Here is a 15,962-nt window from a genome sequence, read left to right as displayed (position 1 = left end):
GGTAATCAAATTCATCTGTAAGACTAATACAAGGGCAACTTATTTTATCTTCGAAACAAACAATTCAATCAAAACCAAGTAATAAAAAGTAAAAATCCAATAAAAATTTACTCTTTCCTACTCCCCCGGCCAATTTGTTTATTTCTAACTTGTATTCTGCTACTGTCTCAGCGGCCATAAGTGTGGTTCTTGGAAGCTGAGTTTCAGTCGTGTGCCGGGTGGCGGTTGCTGATCAAGCACCGCAGCCGGCACTTGCAGCGGCGCAATTAGAACCGTAAGTATCGTGACCGGTGGTGGCGGCTTTGTCTTTGGGCACGCCATCTGCACAGGAGAAGATGATGGCTGAGATAACAACAAAGGTGGCCAGGGCTGCCCACAACATCACAAAAACTGCTGCACTGCCGCCGCCTAAGCCACTCCCTCCACCTCCGAGCTCTTTCCAGTCCATCGCCATATGACTTGATAAATTGCAAGCTCCTACCTTCTCTCTTAGAAATGGCTGATAAGCTGACGAACTGACTAGTAGTCTAATTTTATCGAAAGGGTGTTTTATTTCTTTCCAATTGCTCTCATACATAGTGATTGGTGGCCCATTACCCTTCTCCACGTTGGAGTGGTGTGCGTGTGTGTATATACAGACGCACGTTAAAATGGCTAAATTAAAAATATGGTCAACCCAAAGTGTAGAAGCATCCGAAGTTTTAGTGAAATTATGGACCGCGAAGTTTGAGGGAGATCGAACTCGGATGCAGAGAGACGGACACATTATACCGTCAACTGGTCGAACTCTGGGATGCCGGCTTTCTTCAAAAAAAAAATGAGAATAGCAAGAAAGGGAAGGCCTAGAGATTAAGGAAGACTTAGTGGTCTCCAACTCTCCTTTGTTTTATATAAGATATATACATGTATATCTTTTTTCGTATCTATATGTATACATACTTTTCTTGCTATACATACTAAATAGTTTAGTGGAGATTAATTTTGCATAAATTAAGATGATCAATCTTTAAGAATCTGGCATTGATGGGTAACTAACCATAACCTGTAAACAGCTAATCACACCAAATTAAACTAATCTAAATAGACCTAACAGATTGCTGACTCATGTATATATCATCTTTAACATCAAACCGTTGAGTCTGTTGACTCCAGAGGGTACTTATTAAGATGAGCAAGCTAGCTGAGACTGACTGATGATCTTCTACATTATTTTCCTTTGTTCTTCTGTGCCTTGAACCGTTTGTTTAAACTTTTTAAGACTACTACTGAATCAACGCTGCTGCTTTTCAAATTTTAGGCAGACCGAGCTTCGATGCTGGACGACGCGATTAAATATATCAGATATCTCCTCACATCAATCTGCCTCTTTCTTTTCAGTTAAACTTTTAATTGCCTTAATAAAATGTTACTTGTTATGTACATGGTCAGACGACGTCCATGGGTGGATGAGCTGTATACTAAATTTCAAGTATAATAATATAATTGATTAAAAGAATTTAAAAAAAAATTCTAACTAATTGTATTGTGACATTTTGTGTATCTAAACGTATCATCGGCATACTGAAAAATTTTCTTATAATCTTCAGTTCTTGACATCTTTTGGATCCAAAAAATTCTTTGAACATTGACCAAATGAAATTAGTACCTCTGCTGAACAGATTGCAAATATACGATTTTTTGGTGTTGAGTTGAGCTAATCATCATTACAACGCCATTGTAAAAGTAAAAAAATTTGCTTCGGAAAATAAAAATTAGGGAAGGTCGATTATGATCAATGTAAAATGGAGTATAATATTATTTCAACGGGAATATAATTGTTTACCACCTTATTTATCATCATCATAGAAGTTTAAATTCAAAATTTGTCCAATAAATAGACACAAATCTCAAAAATTAAACTCATCCAACAATAATAATTATGATGATAAACGCAGTAGAAGAGTATGGTATTCAATGTTTGATAACTTTTATGGAGATCTCCGACTAATTGTACTAATCACCGTCCCTGGCCACTCTTGTATAAATAGCCAAGAGATCTAACGAGCTGCACCTTCACTGCACCAACATTTATATAGTTGACTACATTGCTTCAACTCAAGTTTGAAGATGATGAGATCAATGTCCTACTACAACCTTGGAATATTGTGTGTTGTAGTTTTTGATGTTGTGGTCGGGGGAACCTAGGTGGGTGAGGCAGCGGTGACTTGTAACCCAGTGGAGCTACCCCCCGTGCGCCGCTGCAATCATGTCCTCGAACTCTCCCACCGCCGTGTGTTGCAAAAAACTCAAGGAGCAGAGCCCTTGCCTCTGCCAGTTTGTGAAGAACTCCAACCTCCAGAGGCTTGTCAACTCCCCAAACGCCAAGAAGGTCGCCGACGCTTGTGGTTCTCCATTCTCCACATGCTAATCTCTTTGATTAAGCCTGATTAGCCTTTAATCTCAGCTACCACTTTCTTATTTATCATCTTAATTATCAGCTGCTAATAGCTAATAGTAGTGGCGTTTGTGCTTGTGGGAGATGGATTTGTCATGAATTTCAAAGTTGTTTGTGAAGAAGCCTTGAACTTGAAGGTATATTAATCAAGCTTTTTACTACATTTATTTTATTTGAACATCATTCCATTTCCACTGTGATGATTTAAAATGGAGTTTTACATACTCCAGCTCATTGAGCTCAAGAAACTTGATCTAATTTTCTTAAAAAAAAACAGAAACTTTATCGATCCGTTGCTAAAGAAAGCATTCAGATTGATTCACTGATTCGTTGATAAAAAAAGTATAAAATTCAATCCATATGAATAGCACTATTGATTCTTTTTAGTACTGCATCTTCATTTGTAGATGAGAAGTTTTATGTTTGATTCTCGTCAATAAAGAATTCGTATCAAATTATTATAGCTAATTCATTGTGAGGTTTAGCCAATTTTCCCTTCGTTCATGTAAATAATATCGTATGTATTTAAAAAAGAAAAAAAAGCACTATTGATAAATGTGAAGTAAGCTAGTTGGCAAAACAGCATATCCATGCTTTTGTACTCGAGTTTGAAACTTCCAATTTTCTTTTCACAGTATATCACACGAGAGAGAGATGATAAATTTTTAAATCCCAATTGTTTGAATGAAATTTTTTTAGTATGTGATCGATATTTGATAATTATATCATTCATATTTGATCGATGTGTTGTTAGATATTTGTCATTGATTAGTTTATCAATTGAAATTCGGTTTCTGATTGTCAAAAACAACAGTCCCCTAGAGTTACTTCACTGATTACAATTTTTTATTGGGTGCTCTTGCCTGATCCAAAGAACCAAAGGTTCTAAAATGCATTAATCGGGTAGCGGACATGGACCTTACCTAGACGGGTCTAGGCATTACGTTTATGGATTAATCGGGACGGTGGCCAGCCACAACGTTTAAGCGGGAATTTTTATAATAGTGCTGCATAGATATTTATATACCAAAACACAACGTACATACGCATACCACAAATTCAGAAGATTGAAGTGAAGAAAAATGGAAAATCAACCAAAAAAAGTTGGGGAATATATATGATTGGGGAATTTATACTTCCACTTCTAACATATATATGATGACATAGCATATACAAGTCTCCAGCTCATTTCATATTTTGCTCCCACCATTTCTTTCCCATCGATCGACAAAAGCCACCAAAACTGCGGAATTGATGATCTTCTTCTCAATCTCATACCACAATCACCGACCCCCCAAAAGAACGAACCTAACAGCGGAATTATACCTTCTGAAATCCACTGGTTTGTTGTTCCTGCTGCTCGTGCTGCCCGTAGTTAGAACTGCTCATGTCAAGGCCTTCGTTTCGGTGCTTCTCCCATCCCCCAGTATCAGCTTTGGAATGTGCCCAGTAGTAAAGACTTGATCCTGCCAGTGACAACAGCGTAAGAGCAGCGCCGGCGGCAAACACGCCCTTGCGCAGAGTAGCACAGGACAAGTCATCTACTTTGAAGATTCCCCGGTACTTGGTGTGGTATGCATTCTTTGCCGACCCAGCCAACAAGCACGCCTCCGCTCCCAAAAAGGTTGTCCTGGTTAATTCACAGTTCAGAAGCGTCAGATTTTGGTTTTAACAAAACCAAGCAAATGGGATTGCCATTTACACAAACACAATGCTAGAGAGTAGAGAACAACGTTCACTCAAGGATGGGCTCGTTTGGAAGTGCTTTTAAAATGACTGAAAGTGTTTTTAGTGAAATTATTTTTGGGCTTCAATAGCAATTGAAATGCTTTCTTCAGGAAAATTCACTTGCATTTTTACTAACAATTAGTTCTAAAAGCACTTTCATCAAAGTGCTTTTAGCCATTTTAAAGCCTTTTCAAAGGAGTCCTAAGCACACAACCACAAGCAAGCAGTTAGATCATAGCACACTACCACAAGCAAGCAGTTAGATCATCCAAAGGAACACCATACTAACCAAATGAGCAAGTGAATTAGCTACTTTGACCATTTCTAACTAGTGTGGAAGGATTAAGACCGTTGATCAAATCATCAAACCATGATTAAGAAATTAAAAATGATTAGAGTAAATTGTAGCAATAATCTCTCAACTTTAGTCAAATTGGAGTAATGGTCCCTCAACTAAAAATCTATTACCATTGGTTATTCAACTTATCAAAATGCGTAGTTATAGTATTTTTCGTCAATTCTAACGTCAAAATAAGTTATATTAGAAGGACTATTGCTACAATTAGGGTCCCTCAACTTATTAAAACGTGTTGATATAATCATTTTCGTCAACTTCGTCATAATTTTATCAAAATGAGTTAGTTTAAAAAAACCATTGCTACAATTGGGATCCCTCAACTCATTAAAACGTGTAAATATGATCATTTTCGTCAACTTCGTCAGAATTTTATCAAAAATGAGTTCGTTTAAAAAAACCATTGCTACAATTGGAATCCCTCAACTCATTAAAACGTATAGATATAATCATTTTCGTCAACTTCGTCAGAATTTTATCAAAATGAGTTAGTTTAAAAAAACTATTTCTACAATTAGGTTAAAATTGAGGGATTGTTGCTCCAATTGGGTTGAAGTTGATGAATTATTTCTCCAATTAGATTAAAGTTAAGAGAACAATGGTAATTGATTTTTAGTCGAAGAATCGTAGCTAGACGTTTTCATGAGTTAAAAGATTAACGGTAATGAGTTTTTTATTGAGTGACCATTATTCAATTGAGATAAAGTTGAGTGACTATTTACTCAAATGATTACAGAGAGGCGAAAAAATGGGTAAAAATTACCAGGAGAAGACGAAGAAGAAGACGGTCCAAGTGGTGGAGGAGCCAGTGACTAGACCTTTGCCGCAGCAGAGACACCTGGTGACGACGTTAAGCACCGTCTGGCTGACGACAAGCAGCCCAAACGCCGCTAATCCGTACACCGTGGAGGCGTCCGTGCCGTACACGCAGTAGGTACGCTCGTCGTACTCATCGGGCACTATCTTCGCCTAATTCACAGACACAAACAGTTACAGTTAGGGGTTGAAGAAGGACTTAAATATAAAAATTAAAACTTCAAACAGACAGACTGAGGGAGATGGGGGTGGATACCGTGCTACGGCGTCGTTCGGCGCCGACGGCGAAGATGAAGGCGATGAGGTGGAGGGAGGTAACGATGGCGACTATGGGTATCGAGACTGCCATTGTTTTCTCTCTCTCTCTCTCTGGGAGTGTGTGGGGTTGGTACAGAGAAATCTCTCTCTGCTTTTGAAAGAAAAAGTAAAGAAATTTGGGCAACTTTCTTTTTCTTTTGTTTATTTTTTGGTTTGGGTGAAGAAAAATGGGGAATTTGTCGCTGCTTTTTAGCTTACGTTGGATTGGATTCCTACACTTCGAGTTGAATAACGCTATTAATTTATATAGATTAAATTTACAAAAATTAAATGATATGTTATCAATAAAAAATAAAATTTAATTATTAATTTTTATGTCATTTAGTTTACAAAATTATAACTAGATTTAGTATCCTTAGCATTACTCAGATTTCAATTTTCAACCTTTTTACATATAAAAAATAACTCAACTACTTTATTTATATAAGATTCATTCTCGACACATTTATTTACATACGACAAATTACTAAATCTAATATGTAAATAACACACATCTGACGACGTGAAATACGTGTGGTCGTTGTTCACACATGTAACAACATGTTTTTGAAGGAATTGGTGTTACGTGACGCTGAGTTATTATACTTCCTTGTATTTCACATCATTCCGGTGTGAAATTAAATTGGGTTATTCGACTCTTTATATTTAAGAGAGGGAAAAAATAAAAAGGAAGAGGAGCCATCTAAAGTTTGTCTTCAAATGTGGTGGTGGATGTGGGACCGTTTTATAACATGTATCCAGATAATAATTGTGGACAGATTGCAAGAGCGCGGGTGGGGTTGTCGGATTGCCAGCCTCCCCGGTTGTCTTACCGGAAATAGCAGGTCACCCTTTTTAAATCATGGATGGTGGTTGGACGCTGATTGATCCGCTGCCCAAGACACTGTCCACATCACTAAACCAGCAAAGACTAATTAATCTCAACAATTGGGCTAACACTAAAAAACAGCAGCCCATTCCATATTGGGCCTCTACTGTATGTTAGATATGGTATGGGCCAGAATTGTGTGCCTTTTTAAAGAAGCCCACCACTAATGAAACCCCACAAATAAGATAGAAGCTTATAAATATTTTAGCGTTTCAAAAACACTTGCATACTTCCTTGCAAGAAGAAAACACTTGCATACTTCCTTGCAAGAAGAACAAGTTACGTAGTTCTTACAGGATTCGCTTGAAGTGCTTCTTCAAAAAGGACTTGCATTTTTACTAAAGATTAGTTTGAAAAACATTTTCTTACAGAAATGACTGGTGTGATATCAAGCGAATACAATTTGGAGACCAAGTTTCACGACCTGCTGCTTAATAACGATGCTGATTAATTTCTCCTCACTTGCAATTTCTTATGAAAGAAACGTATGCCCTACAAATCTGAGCTTAAAATCTCTTCTTCCAAGTTCTAACTCCCCAAACTTGATTTCATTTAGCAAGAGAAACAGATGACAAACCAGACAGAAAACCACGGTAGCGAGCTTAAAGCGTTACAGTTTCCGAATTTCACAAGAATGTCTACTTAATCATCAGGCAACAACTAACCAAATCTCTTAAAACACAATTAAATCATTTGATGCAGTTAAATATCAATGTAACGGATGCGATTCAGATACAGATATGGGGAAGAAAAAACTAACACTGGCAATTATCTCTACATCAAAATCCCCCTGTAGATAGGATTACATACTAATAATTAACATCATATCATGGCACAAAAAAGAGCCTGGTTCTTCTCTCTTATATTTAACGTACTCTTCTTACTACCAACAAAATACAGCGGAAACGAGCAAGATAAAAGCTTGCTTACATCAAAAGCAGTAACTTCCATTTAGAGCTAGACCTTTGTAGATTATCTAACTACATTTTCCTTCTATTCACTTCTTACTGAGCCTCTCTCATCTCATGCCAAAAGCTCACTTTTCTTCTGTGGGTTACCCTTCATCCTTTTCTTTCTTTTTTCGTTTTCCTTTTCTTTTCTTTCTCCGGTAGTAAATAACAGAAAACCACACGACAGAATCACCGCACACCAACTTGCCACCAAGAGTTAAACAAAATAAAGACTTTTCACAAGTAACCCGCGCAAACAGGCTTCACTTCTATAACGGTGGTAGTAGCATCACAGTTAGCATCATCTTGATATCATCTACGGCTAAAAAACAGAAAATCTGGGTGATTGACCTGATGCTTTCTTAGAAAGTCGTCAGCAGCCTGCAAAAGAGAGCTGGCTAACTGGCGTTCACATCCACCACTCGGCGTCCACAAGGAACCTCTGAATTTGTATGATGCAAGGCCAAAAGCAGGTAACGACATCTTAGGGACACCGTCCATGTCACTTGGATGTGTCAATACAGGAGCCCGGTCATCTTGTACACCTGAAACATAATCAACAAAGAGACAAGATTATCAAACACCTCCCAGAATAGATACAAATCTTATACATTATTCTAAAGCAAACAACTATCACAGCTAAAATCTAGTCATACTTCACACGTAATGAAGTCATCCTCGATATCTGTCTACCAGATTGCATGTCCATTTTGATATGGAACATGCATGCATGTACGGGAGATAAGACAAGATTAACTTGGGCATTATGCAGATATCAGCATATGCGGTGCACTGACAATAATTTTCTTTAATCAACAGTGCAAAATGCCCATATGCAGTAAATGCTAAAATTAAAAGACACAATCTATAAGAAAATCAATCAACTACATAAGTAGTTGCAGAAATATATATTTCCTTATCTAAGTACGCCCTATGAATAAAAGATATATGATCAGACCAAAGCACCAAACGAAACAATGTGGCATCTCACATTATGATGTATGATTAAAACTATAAAATCAGATCAAAACTCCAAACTGAAATAGAGTGCCATCCCAAAGGTATCAATTATGCAGACCAAAAGTCAGGGAGGGAACAAACTTTCACCCTAAGCAAAACTAACAGAACTAAGAATTACCTCTCATAGGTGTACAAAGTGAATGGTACGTTAGAAAGCACGCATCAAGATCCTTTAAAGTTGGTCCTGTTGGAATCCTATATATTGGATACCTGAAAAGGTCACACCAAAACCAATTAGTCACACGACAGTGTACAAAGAGTAAACAAAAACAGAGATTTATAGTACCATGCAACAGATATCCAGCTGGTTGGCAGTAGATCACAGCTTCTTAGTATCTTTAGCTCAGGAAAATGGAACGCGAGATCTAGTATCTGTAGAAAGGGAAAATTCAGAACAAAACCCAAAAAGAGGGAAGTCATAAATACCCGGATACATTACTATTTGTTCAAAACAAAATAACAAGATTAGAGAGAAATGAAATAATAACCTTGTCAGCTAAAGGCTCACGGCAATAAGGAAGGTCCCGTTCAAAATACTCAAACAGTAAGCAACCTTGAGAATTTATAGATTCGCCCTCATCACTGGAGCAGTCTTCGTGGGGTGGTAAATGTGGGTCTCTCAAAGATAATCTTTCTATCGTACGAGGAATTTCGTAATCACAGCTACCGTCACTGCTAGAATCCCTGAAATCACTATCACTGTCCTCATCTGGTCGCCTATCAATAAACGAACATCAAACTTTGAATAACAAATGAAATAATTCATTCCAGTTTTGATGAAAAGAAAATATGTAAACTAAAGTAGGCAAATGTGCAATATTCAGTCAACAATGATTCTGTTAAAAAGCATAGATTCTGATGCAAGGAGTAAACAATCATAGTAATCCATGAAACCCGTTTCCCATAAGTGCACGCGCCATACCATCAAGAACAACAATAAATTCTCGTATTCTGTTTTGGATTTACCTCTGAATACATGCTGGACAAAATACATTTTGCAGAGATATAACAGTACACTTATCCAGCAGACAAAAATTTGGGTACTCACTTATTCACTACCATGAAGAAAATACAAACACTGCATGCGTGTGACTATAAATCAACTAGAACTAAATCGAAATTATTCTACGAAACAAATGATTATCTAATTAAGTCAAAAGTATGGAGTAAAATGTAATACCCTGTCTTCGTTGCCAATTTCGCAGAGTGGCCGTATATTTGAATGCCGGACAAGTAAGGGACGTAGTACTGAACCACAGAGTCACTGTCATTCAAAATCAGAGGTACTCCTGCACCATAAGCACTCCACTCCTTGAAGGACTCCCATAAATCCCCCAGAACGAAGTATGGCTGATATTCCACGTCGCATGTACTCAATCCTCTCATCGTCCTCTGCAACCAAACAATTAATTACAAGATTAACAAACAAAAAAACCCAAAAAGTTGCACAAATTATATTCAAGCAAACACCTTGGAAAGGCACTGGGCCGGGACGGACGGAGAGATCGACTGCAAGAACCGCTCGAGATTACTCAAGGGTTTCACGACGGGCTCAAAAGCAGGCACGGCGACGGGCTGGGGCGGCTCATCAGACCCGGTCCGGTTCTCCGGCTCCCGGTTGGGGTTACCCTTCAAGGAAGGAGATGGACTGGGCGTGACGTCGCTCTGAGCTCTGCGAAGTTGCTCCGCCTTCTGGTTCTGGTGGGCCCTACGAGCTCTCGCCGGGTCGTAAAATCGATCCTCTCCGCGGCCACGCGTGAACGGCAATCCAGTACTCAACATCACGTGAACGGCGAATCCGAAACTTGCTCTACCCTGAATCCGGTCCCCCACTGCACGCAGAGCGTCTTAAACTCTGAAACAGAGTCAACGGGATGGGAACAAATCAAGAACAACTGGGCGGCGGTATTTAGGGGATCGGCGCCTCTGGGGTTTGTCAAAATTAGGGTTAATCGAGAACAATTGGGGGAATCGGATCGGCGGAAACGATAGGGGTTGCGGGGGCCGAGCCGGAACAGCAAAACCCTAAAATGGAGGCTGTGACTGAAATGGATCTGACGGAAAAAGAAGAAGATGATGATATGGGGTAGGTTTTGAGGGGCAAATCGGTAAAATAAGAGGGGAAAGGGAAGCGATGGGAGGAAGGCGAAAGAAAGAAAGCAAATGGTGAAGCAGGCTCTGAATAAATGGATGGGTACTGCGTAGGGGTAGGAGAAGAACAAAACTATTTTTTTATTATTTTTTAAATCTTTATTGTTTAAATATAAATAATTAAAAAGCAAATTACCAAGGCTTAATGCGATAGGGGCACTCGATTTGTAAAATTACAATCTTATCTTACGTTGAATATGGCTGTGAAGCTTTTAGGCGATGGCAATTGAGGTAATTTGAGCGTGTGTGGGAGTGTGGGTATCGATGGGCCATGATTTGAGCGTCATCTAATGACTAAATGGAAAAGATTACTAAACAGGGTTGCGATTGGTGGCATGGAGGCCACACGGATTAGTGATTGAGGTGAGGGACCTAGCTGCTGACACGTGTGATGGAGGGAAACGTTCTACACGTGTATGGTGGGATTCGCTCTGATAAGGGGAGCTGTCTTTTTCCTTCTTATCCGCATCCGATTTTCTCAGAAAATCGAATAGACTTTATTTATTTATTTATTAATTCTCAACTTAGAGCCACGACCTTTTGGAAGCGTGAGATTACGCGCCTTTTAGGACTTTTGCGCAATAATTGCCACGTTCTAATATTTTTATTTTTATTTTCTCTTTTGGAAGGTTATCTTTTTTATATTGTATTTTTTCCTTGTTCGTGCTGTCATGTCACTTCAGAATTCCCAAAAGTAGATAGACATAAATTTTGATTTTTTTTTTCGTTGTGCACAAGAGGAGACAAGTGTCGGTCACGTGATAGATATGATAAGAAAGATGCCTTTCCGTGCTTGATCTTCTTCAAGTTTTTTAGGTTGAAAGTTTTAAAGAAATATTTTATTTATTGTTTAATTTTAACGAAAAATTATATTTTTATATATTTTTAAAATTAATATATTTGTATTTATCATTTTTTATTAAAATTAAAAAAAATTTGAACTTTTTGCTAGTTTTCTTTTTTCAATTTCTTTTTATGCAAGTGCCATAAAAACAAAGGAAAGTCAGGAATTCCAAAAGGGTTTAAGCAAAAGGAAATGCTACTTTTTATTAGTTTTATTTTTATTTTTATTTTTAGTATAATATTTTATAATATTAAAAAAAACGTTAACTTAAGTTTTTCGTTCTCATGGCCAATATTGAGATTTTGACTTTCCAATTTTTTCAACAATGCAAATATAATCATGCACCTCTGGAAAGCGTAATTTTTCATTTATATTTTTACAAGAAAGTAAACAAATCTATTTCTTAAAAATAGTCAATATAGTTGTCCAAGCTTTCTTCATAGTCCAAACTTACTATTAATCTTTCGATCAAATCTCTCAACATATCATGTAATTTAAAGATAATGTTAACACATCATCATTGCATATGAGTAATTTTTATGGTCACACGATGTACAATTTCACAATATTATAATATTGTGAGATATAATTGGTGATGTAAAATTTCAACCTTGTTCGACTTAACCGGAGAACGAAAATTGCTCCTTGCATATCCATAAGCCACCCAAACCCACCAACCGGTCAAGCCCTCCAAAAACACAGTTGGATCTTATCACATTAAAGGTGGATATAATTCCAATACGTACTTTGACTAATTATTCAATTAGCCATTTCGATTTGTTACAACATGTTCCGAATCTTGTTATATATTTATGAAGATTTAATTCCTCAAGATATTCATGTCTTTTTTCCTGATTAATAAAATCGCTTATTGTCTTGGTTATGTTAACCAAATTGTATTAATTAATTATTTGTATAATCTTCCTCTAGAAAAAGGTAGGTTATCCATTCATTGTCGTTTCGCCAAAAACACATCTACAAAACGTGTCCACAACATCGTCTCGCAATACAAAAACACGACTCAATACACCAAATGTGATATAACATTTGGTGTATTGAATGGAGTTGCTACCATTGTACAGCACTCTGATGCCAAATTAACTTTGAAAAATATAATTATTGCAAGTAAAAGCAGACTAGATTTGTACTGGACCAAAATTCTAATATATAATTACTGAAGCACCGACCACACACGAAGGGATAGATCTTGTTCACGAATTACATTACATGATAATATAGATTATAAAAGCTTTGTAGCCAAGAGGAACCTACGTGCAACCGAGACATCAAGATGGTGGTATCTCAAGTCTATCACATACCGCCACGTGTTTCAACTTGCCAACATGTCAACATCGCCTGCTTCGTTTGGGATACCACCACCTTAGCGTCTCAGTTCCACGTAAGTTCATCGCTTTGTACAGTAGTAACTAGAACAAAATGAGCTCCTTCACTTGTATGATATGCTAGCAAACTGTAACAAAATAGCAAAAGAGAATACGCATTTCATGGCACGCCTGCCCCAGCTATGCTTTAACTTACAAGTTACTTCTTTCATCTAAGAGCCAGATTCCTACAGCACCACCATTGGGGGGCAGTGAACCAGATAGGCGCCCAACAGTCTGTATTGCCACGGAACCGAAAATTCTCTTGATTGTCGTCGCCAAGCTTGAACACACCCCAATCCCTTCTGTCTGGATCAAAACGAGCTGGAATTCCATAAAGATGACTAGAATCCCATTCATTCCACCACGGCGCAGCATGATCATTAGAGAAGTAGATACGGTTTGTCATTGGAACACCAAGTTCACCTGAAGAAACAGATCGCGAACAACATTTTCCTAGAAATAGTACTTGATCCCCCAAATCATGTACCCTCTTCCATGCCATCTGGCTGAAATCCAGCTTATATACTTTGAAATCGCGTGTTTCAAGAATAGCATTTGGTTTGGTGCTGTAAAACCTACAAACAAGGAGAAGCTCTCCACAAGATTCCACAAGGTACTTCAGCACAGTGTAACTTTCCTGCTCGTCTTCCTGCTCCTCGGACATTTTTACTTCATGGCAACCTGTTTCTATCTCACAATCATCATCTGTTCTGATGGCAGCAAGCACATCAGTAACCTTGATCTGTGAAATGTTATAATCACTGCTTAGAAGATAGAAACTTCCATCCGAGAAGACAGCATCCTCAAACGGTTCACCATCTAGCTTATGTTTAAGCCATGATTGAGCTCCGTGGACCCAAAATGCAAGCTCCCGGTGTTGACCATGGACGAGCATGCAAACAAAGTTTTCAACAGAGGGAAGTGCTGAGAGAACCATCTTGTGATAAAAATTCCATGTTTTCGGAAGATCAGTTTTCTTCCCAGAGAATGGATTCAACAAGCTAATCTCAAGGTTGAAACAATCGACATCTTTCACTAGAATCAACCAATCTTGATATGATCCCCAACAGTATCTTCCAATAGCCTGATGAAGCACCATCTCCCAATCTTGATTCTGTAATATGCTAAGACAAGTCCTTACATGTCTGTCTTTCTGGCCACACATCATGAGCCACGGGACACCACGCCTTTGCCAACAAGACAGTTCCTGTCCGATAACGTTGCTCCAAGCTCTGCAAACATCACTAACAGAGATACAATCAATCAGAGGCAGTCGCTCAAAGATAATCTCAAGTATACTCTGTGGCAGCTCTGCCCAATCCACATTCATAAGCTTCTCCTTCTTCCGCCTTTTATTTCTCCTTCGACCCATCATGCAGCTCTATGACTCTACAGATAGCAAATAATAGTGCAAATACAACATCAAAAAAGTGTAATAATTACAGCAATAATCTGATGAAACACAAACTCCTTTAAAAAAGCCGAGTACGGAAACAAAAATTTTACGTCAATAGTATAAGCTTAATTCAACAGTCAAAATGATCAGACAACTAAAAAGATTGACATAATTTAAGGGGTGAACATGATCCCCAATCAGTGCAAAAGGATAATAAACTGCATGCCATATTTTGTTTATTCTCAGGAGTACACAGGATTGTCATCGAGCATTTACGTAGCAGCACCTTGAAATAAACATAACATTCAAATTCGATGTATAACAGATGTGGATAGAAAAATCATATATTTTGTGAAGTACAATAACTCCCTTACTACCTTGTAACATGCCATCTTATCAGTTCAAAATCAAATTGGAAAAAACTTTCTAGATAATCTTTAAAGCTTTACAGGTAAATCTCAAAAGTTGGGATGCCATGTTTGACTACAGCGGCAGTAATTGTTCCTCGGAGTCTAGCACTTGACGCAAACAAATAAAATGATTGCCGAAACAAATAAAAGCACGGACACTGAGACACACAAACAATCAAAACCCGAATTGAATTGCAATAACCAAATGATTGCCTAGACATAATATCGTTAAAAGTCTCAACTCCAAGAGAATGCAAGCCCAATAAGTGATCTCTGCAAGAAGGATGCCGTATATTATCAACATTCTCAATTTCTTAGTTAAACCCACGAATACGAAGATTATCTTTTACTAAGATTCCACAAGCAAATAGCCATTACAATCAAACTGCGTTCGCCGTTTTAACCAACAAAGAATCGTTCCTATGAGTTCAAAAAATTGCAAAAAAGGGCATGAATCCATGATCAATCAGAGAAACAAGTGCTCCGATCAAAAACCCTCATAATAATGTTGAAGGCTTTTTCGGTGTTAAGTGCATTTTACTTAATACCCAGTTCTTGCATGCAACGATTAAAAGCTATATTAACTACCTAATCAGTTCCTAACCCACCAAATCATTCCAGATTTTACAATCACAAAATATCCTCCTTCCTTCAAAGCACACAGATATATACATATATACATATAGTTTTCTGGCATCCAGTAAATGCATTAGCCTCTAGTAAGTTCGAAGAAAAGGAACCAAAATTTCACCAAAAACAAAAAAGGAAAGAAAATAATGAGTGAAGTGTGACAAGTAAAAAGAAGGGAGAATCCACTTTACCAAACGACGCCCAGGCGTCGGACACGAACGGATAAAACCAGAAGGAAAGTTGCATGCACAGGTTTTTAAAGGAATAAAACGGTAGTCGTTCAGCGGAAACTCACCGGAGCGGAAGGATCCACCAAGCAAGCGGAGGAGCTGCTTCAGCTGAAAGAAGTCTCTGGAAGAAATTGGAAAACACCGGTTCGTCTCCTTCCAATCAAAACGGTGGCGTAAGGGTTGATTCCTCGTTGAATCAAATATTGTCTGGGTCGGGTTAGGCCCAATTTGGGTCTCTAAAACGAGTCATGTATCGGTCCAGTTAGCCCGTCTACTTGTCAGTTTTTTGTTGGGATTGGTGGCCCAGCTTACTTTCAAACCAACGAAAAAGCCCATTTTACTCTCTTTATTTAAGGTAAAATAGAAAAATAATTTAGGGAGAATATTTTTATTTGGTAAAAAATTTAGGGAGAAATTAAATATATGC

The 15,962-nt window shown here is 37.9% G+C and overlaps 3 protein-coding genes across 3 annotated transcripts; all 3 read right to left on the bottom strand.

Annotated features, from left to right (window-relative positions):
• Positions 1-3,417: 3,417 nt before the first annotated feature.
• On the bottom strand, positions 3,418-5,833 carry LOC137737704 (uncharacterized). The gene is made up of 3 exons (XM_068477248.1): positions 5,590-5,833; positions 5,281-5,486; positions 3,418-4,064 (listed from the first exon to the last, which is right to left on the bottom strand). Exons 1-3 carry the CDS (start codon positions 5,680-5,682, stop codon positions 3,755-3,757), a joined length of 609 nt encoding a protein of 202 aa, XP_068333349.1. The 5' UTR covers positions 5,683-5,833; the 3' UTR covers positions 3,418-3,754.
• Positions 5,834-7,192: 1,359 nt separating this feature from the next.
• Positions 7,193-10,675, bottom strand: LOC137737430 (uncharacterized). The gene is made up of 6 exons (XM_068476895.1): positions 9,960-10,675; positions 9,670-9,881; positions 8,978-9,206; positions 8,776-8,861; positions 8,608-8,699; positions 7,193-8,014 (listed from the first exon to the last, which is right to left on the bottom strand). The coding sequence occupies exons 1-6, from the start codon at positions 10,269-10,271 to the stop codon at positions 7,782-7,784; spliced, it is 1,164 nt and encodes a 387-aa protein (XP_068332996.1). The 5' UTR covers positions 10,272-10,675; the 3' UTR covers positions 7,193-7,781.
• Positions 10,676-12,633: 1,958 nt separating this feature from the next.
• Positions 12,634-15,692, bottom strand: LOC137736496 (F-box protein At2g05970-like). The gene is made up of 2 exons (XM_068475760.1): positions 15,601-15,692; positions 12,634-14,258 (listed from the first exon to the last, which is right to left on the bottom strand). Exon 2 carries the CDS (start codon positions 14,242-14,244, stop codon positions 13,036-13,038), a length of 1,209 nt encoding a protein of 402 aa, XP_068331861.1. The 5' UTR covers positions 14,245-14,258; positions 15,601-15,692; the 3' UTR covers positions 12,634-13,035.
• Positions 15,693-15,962: the final 270 nt, after the last annotated feature.

Source organism: Pyrus communis, chromosome 6, assembly GCF_963583255.1.
Source record: "Pyrus communis chromosome 6, drPyrComm1.1, whole genome shotgun sequence".
Classification (NCBI taxonomy): domain Eukaryota; kingdom Viridiplantae; phylum Streptophyta; class Magnoliopsida; order Rosales; family Rosaceae; genus Pyrus; species Pyrus communis.
The sequence above is the reverse complement of the archived record's forward strand: the minus strand, read 5'-3'. Positions and strand labels throughout refer to the sequence as shown.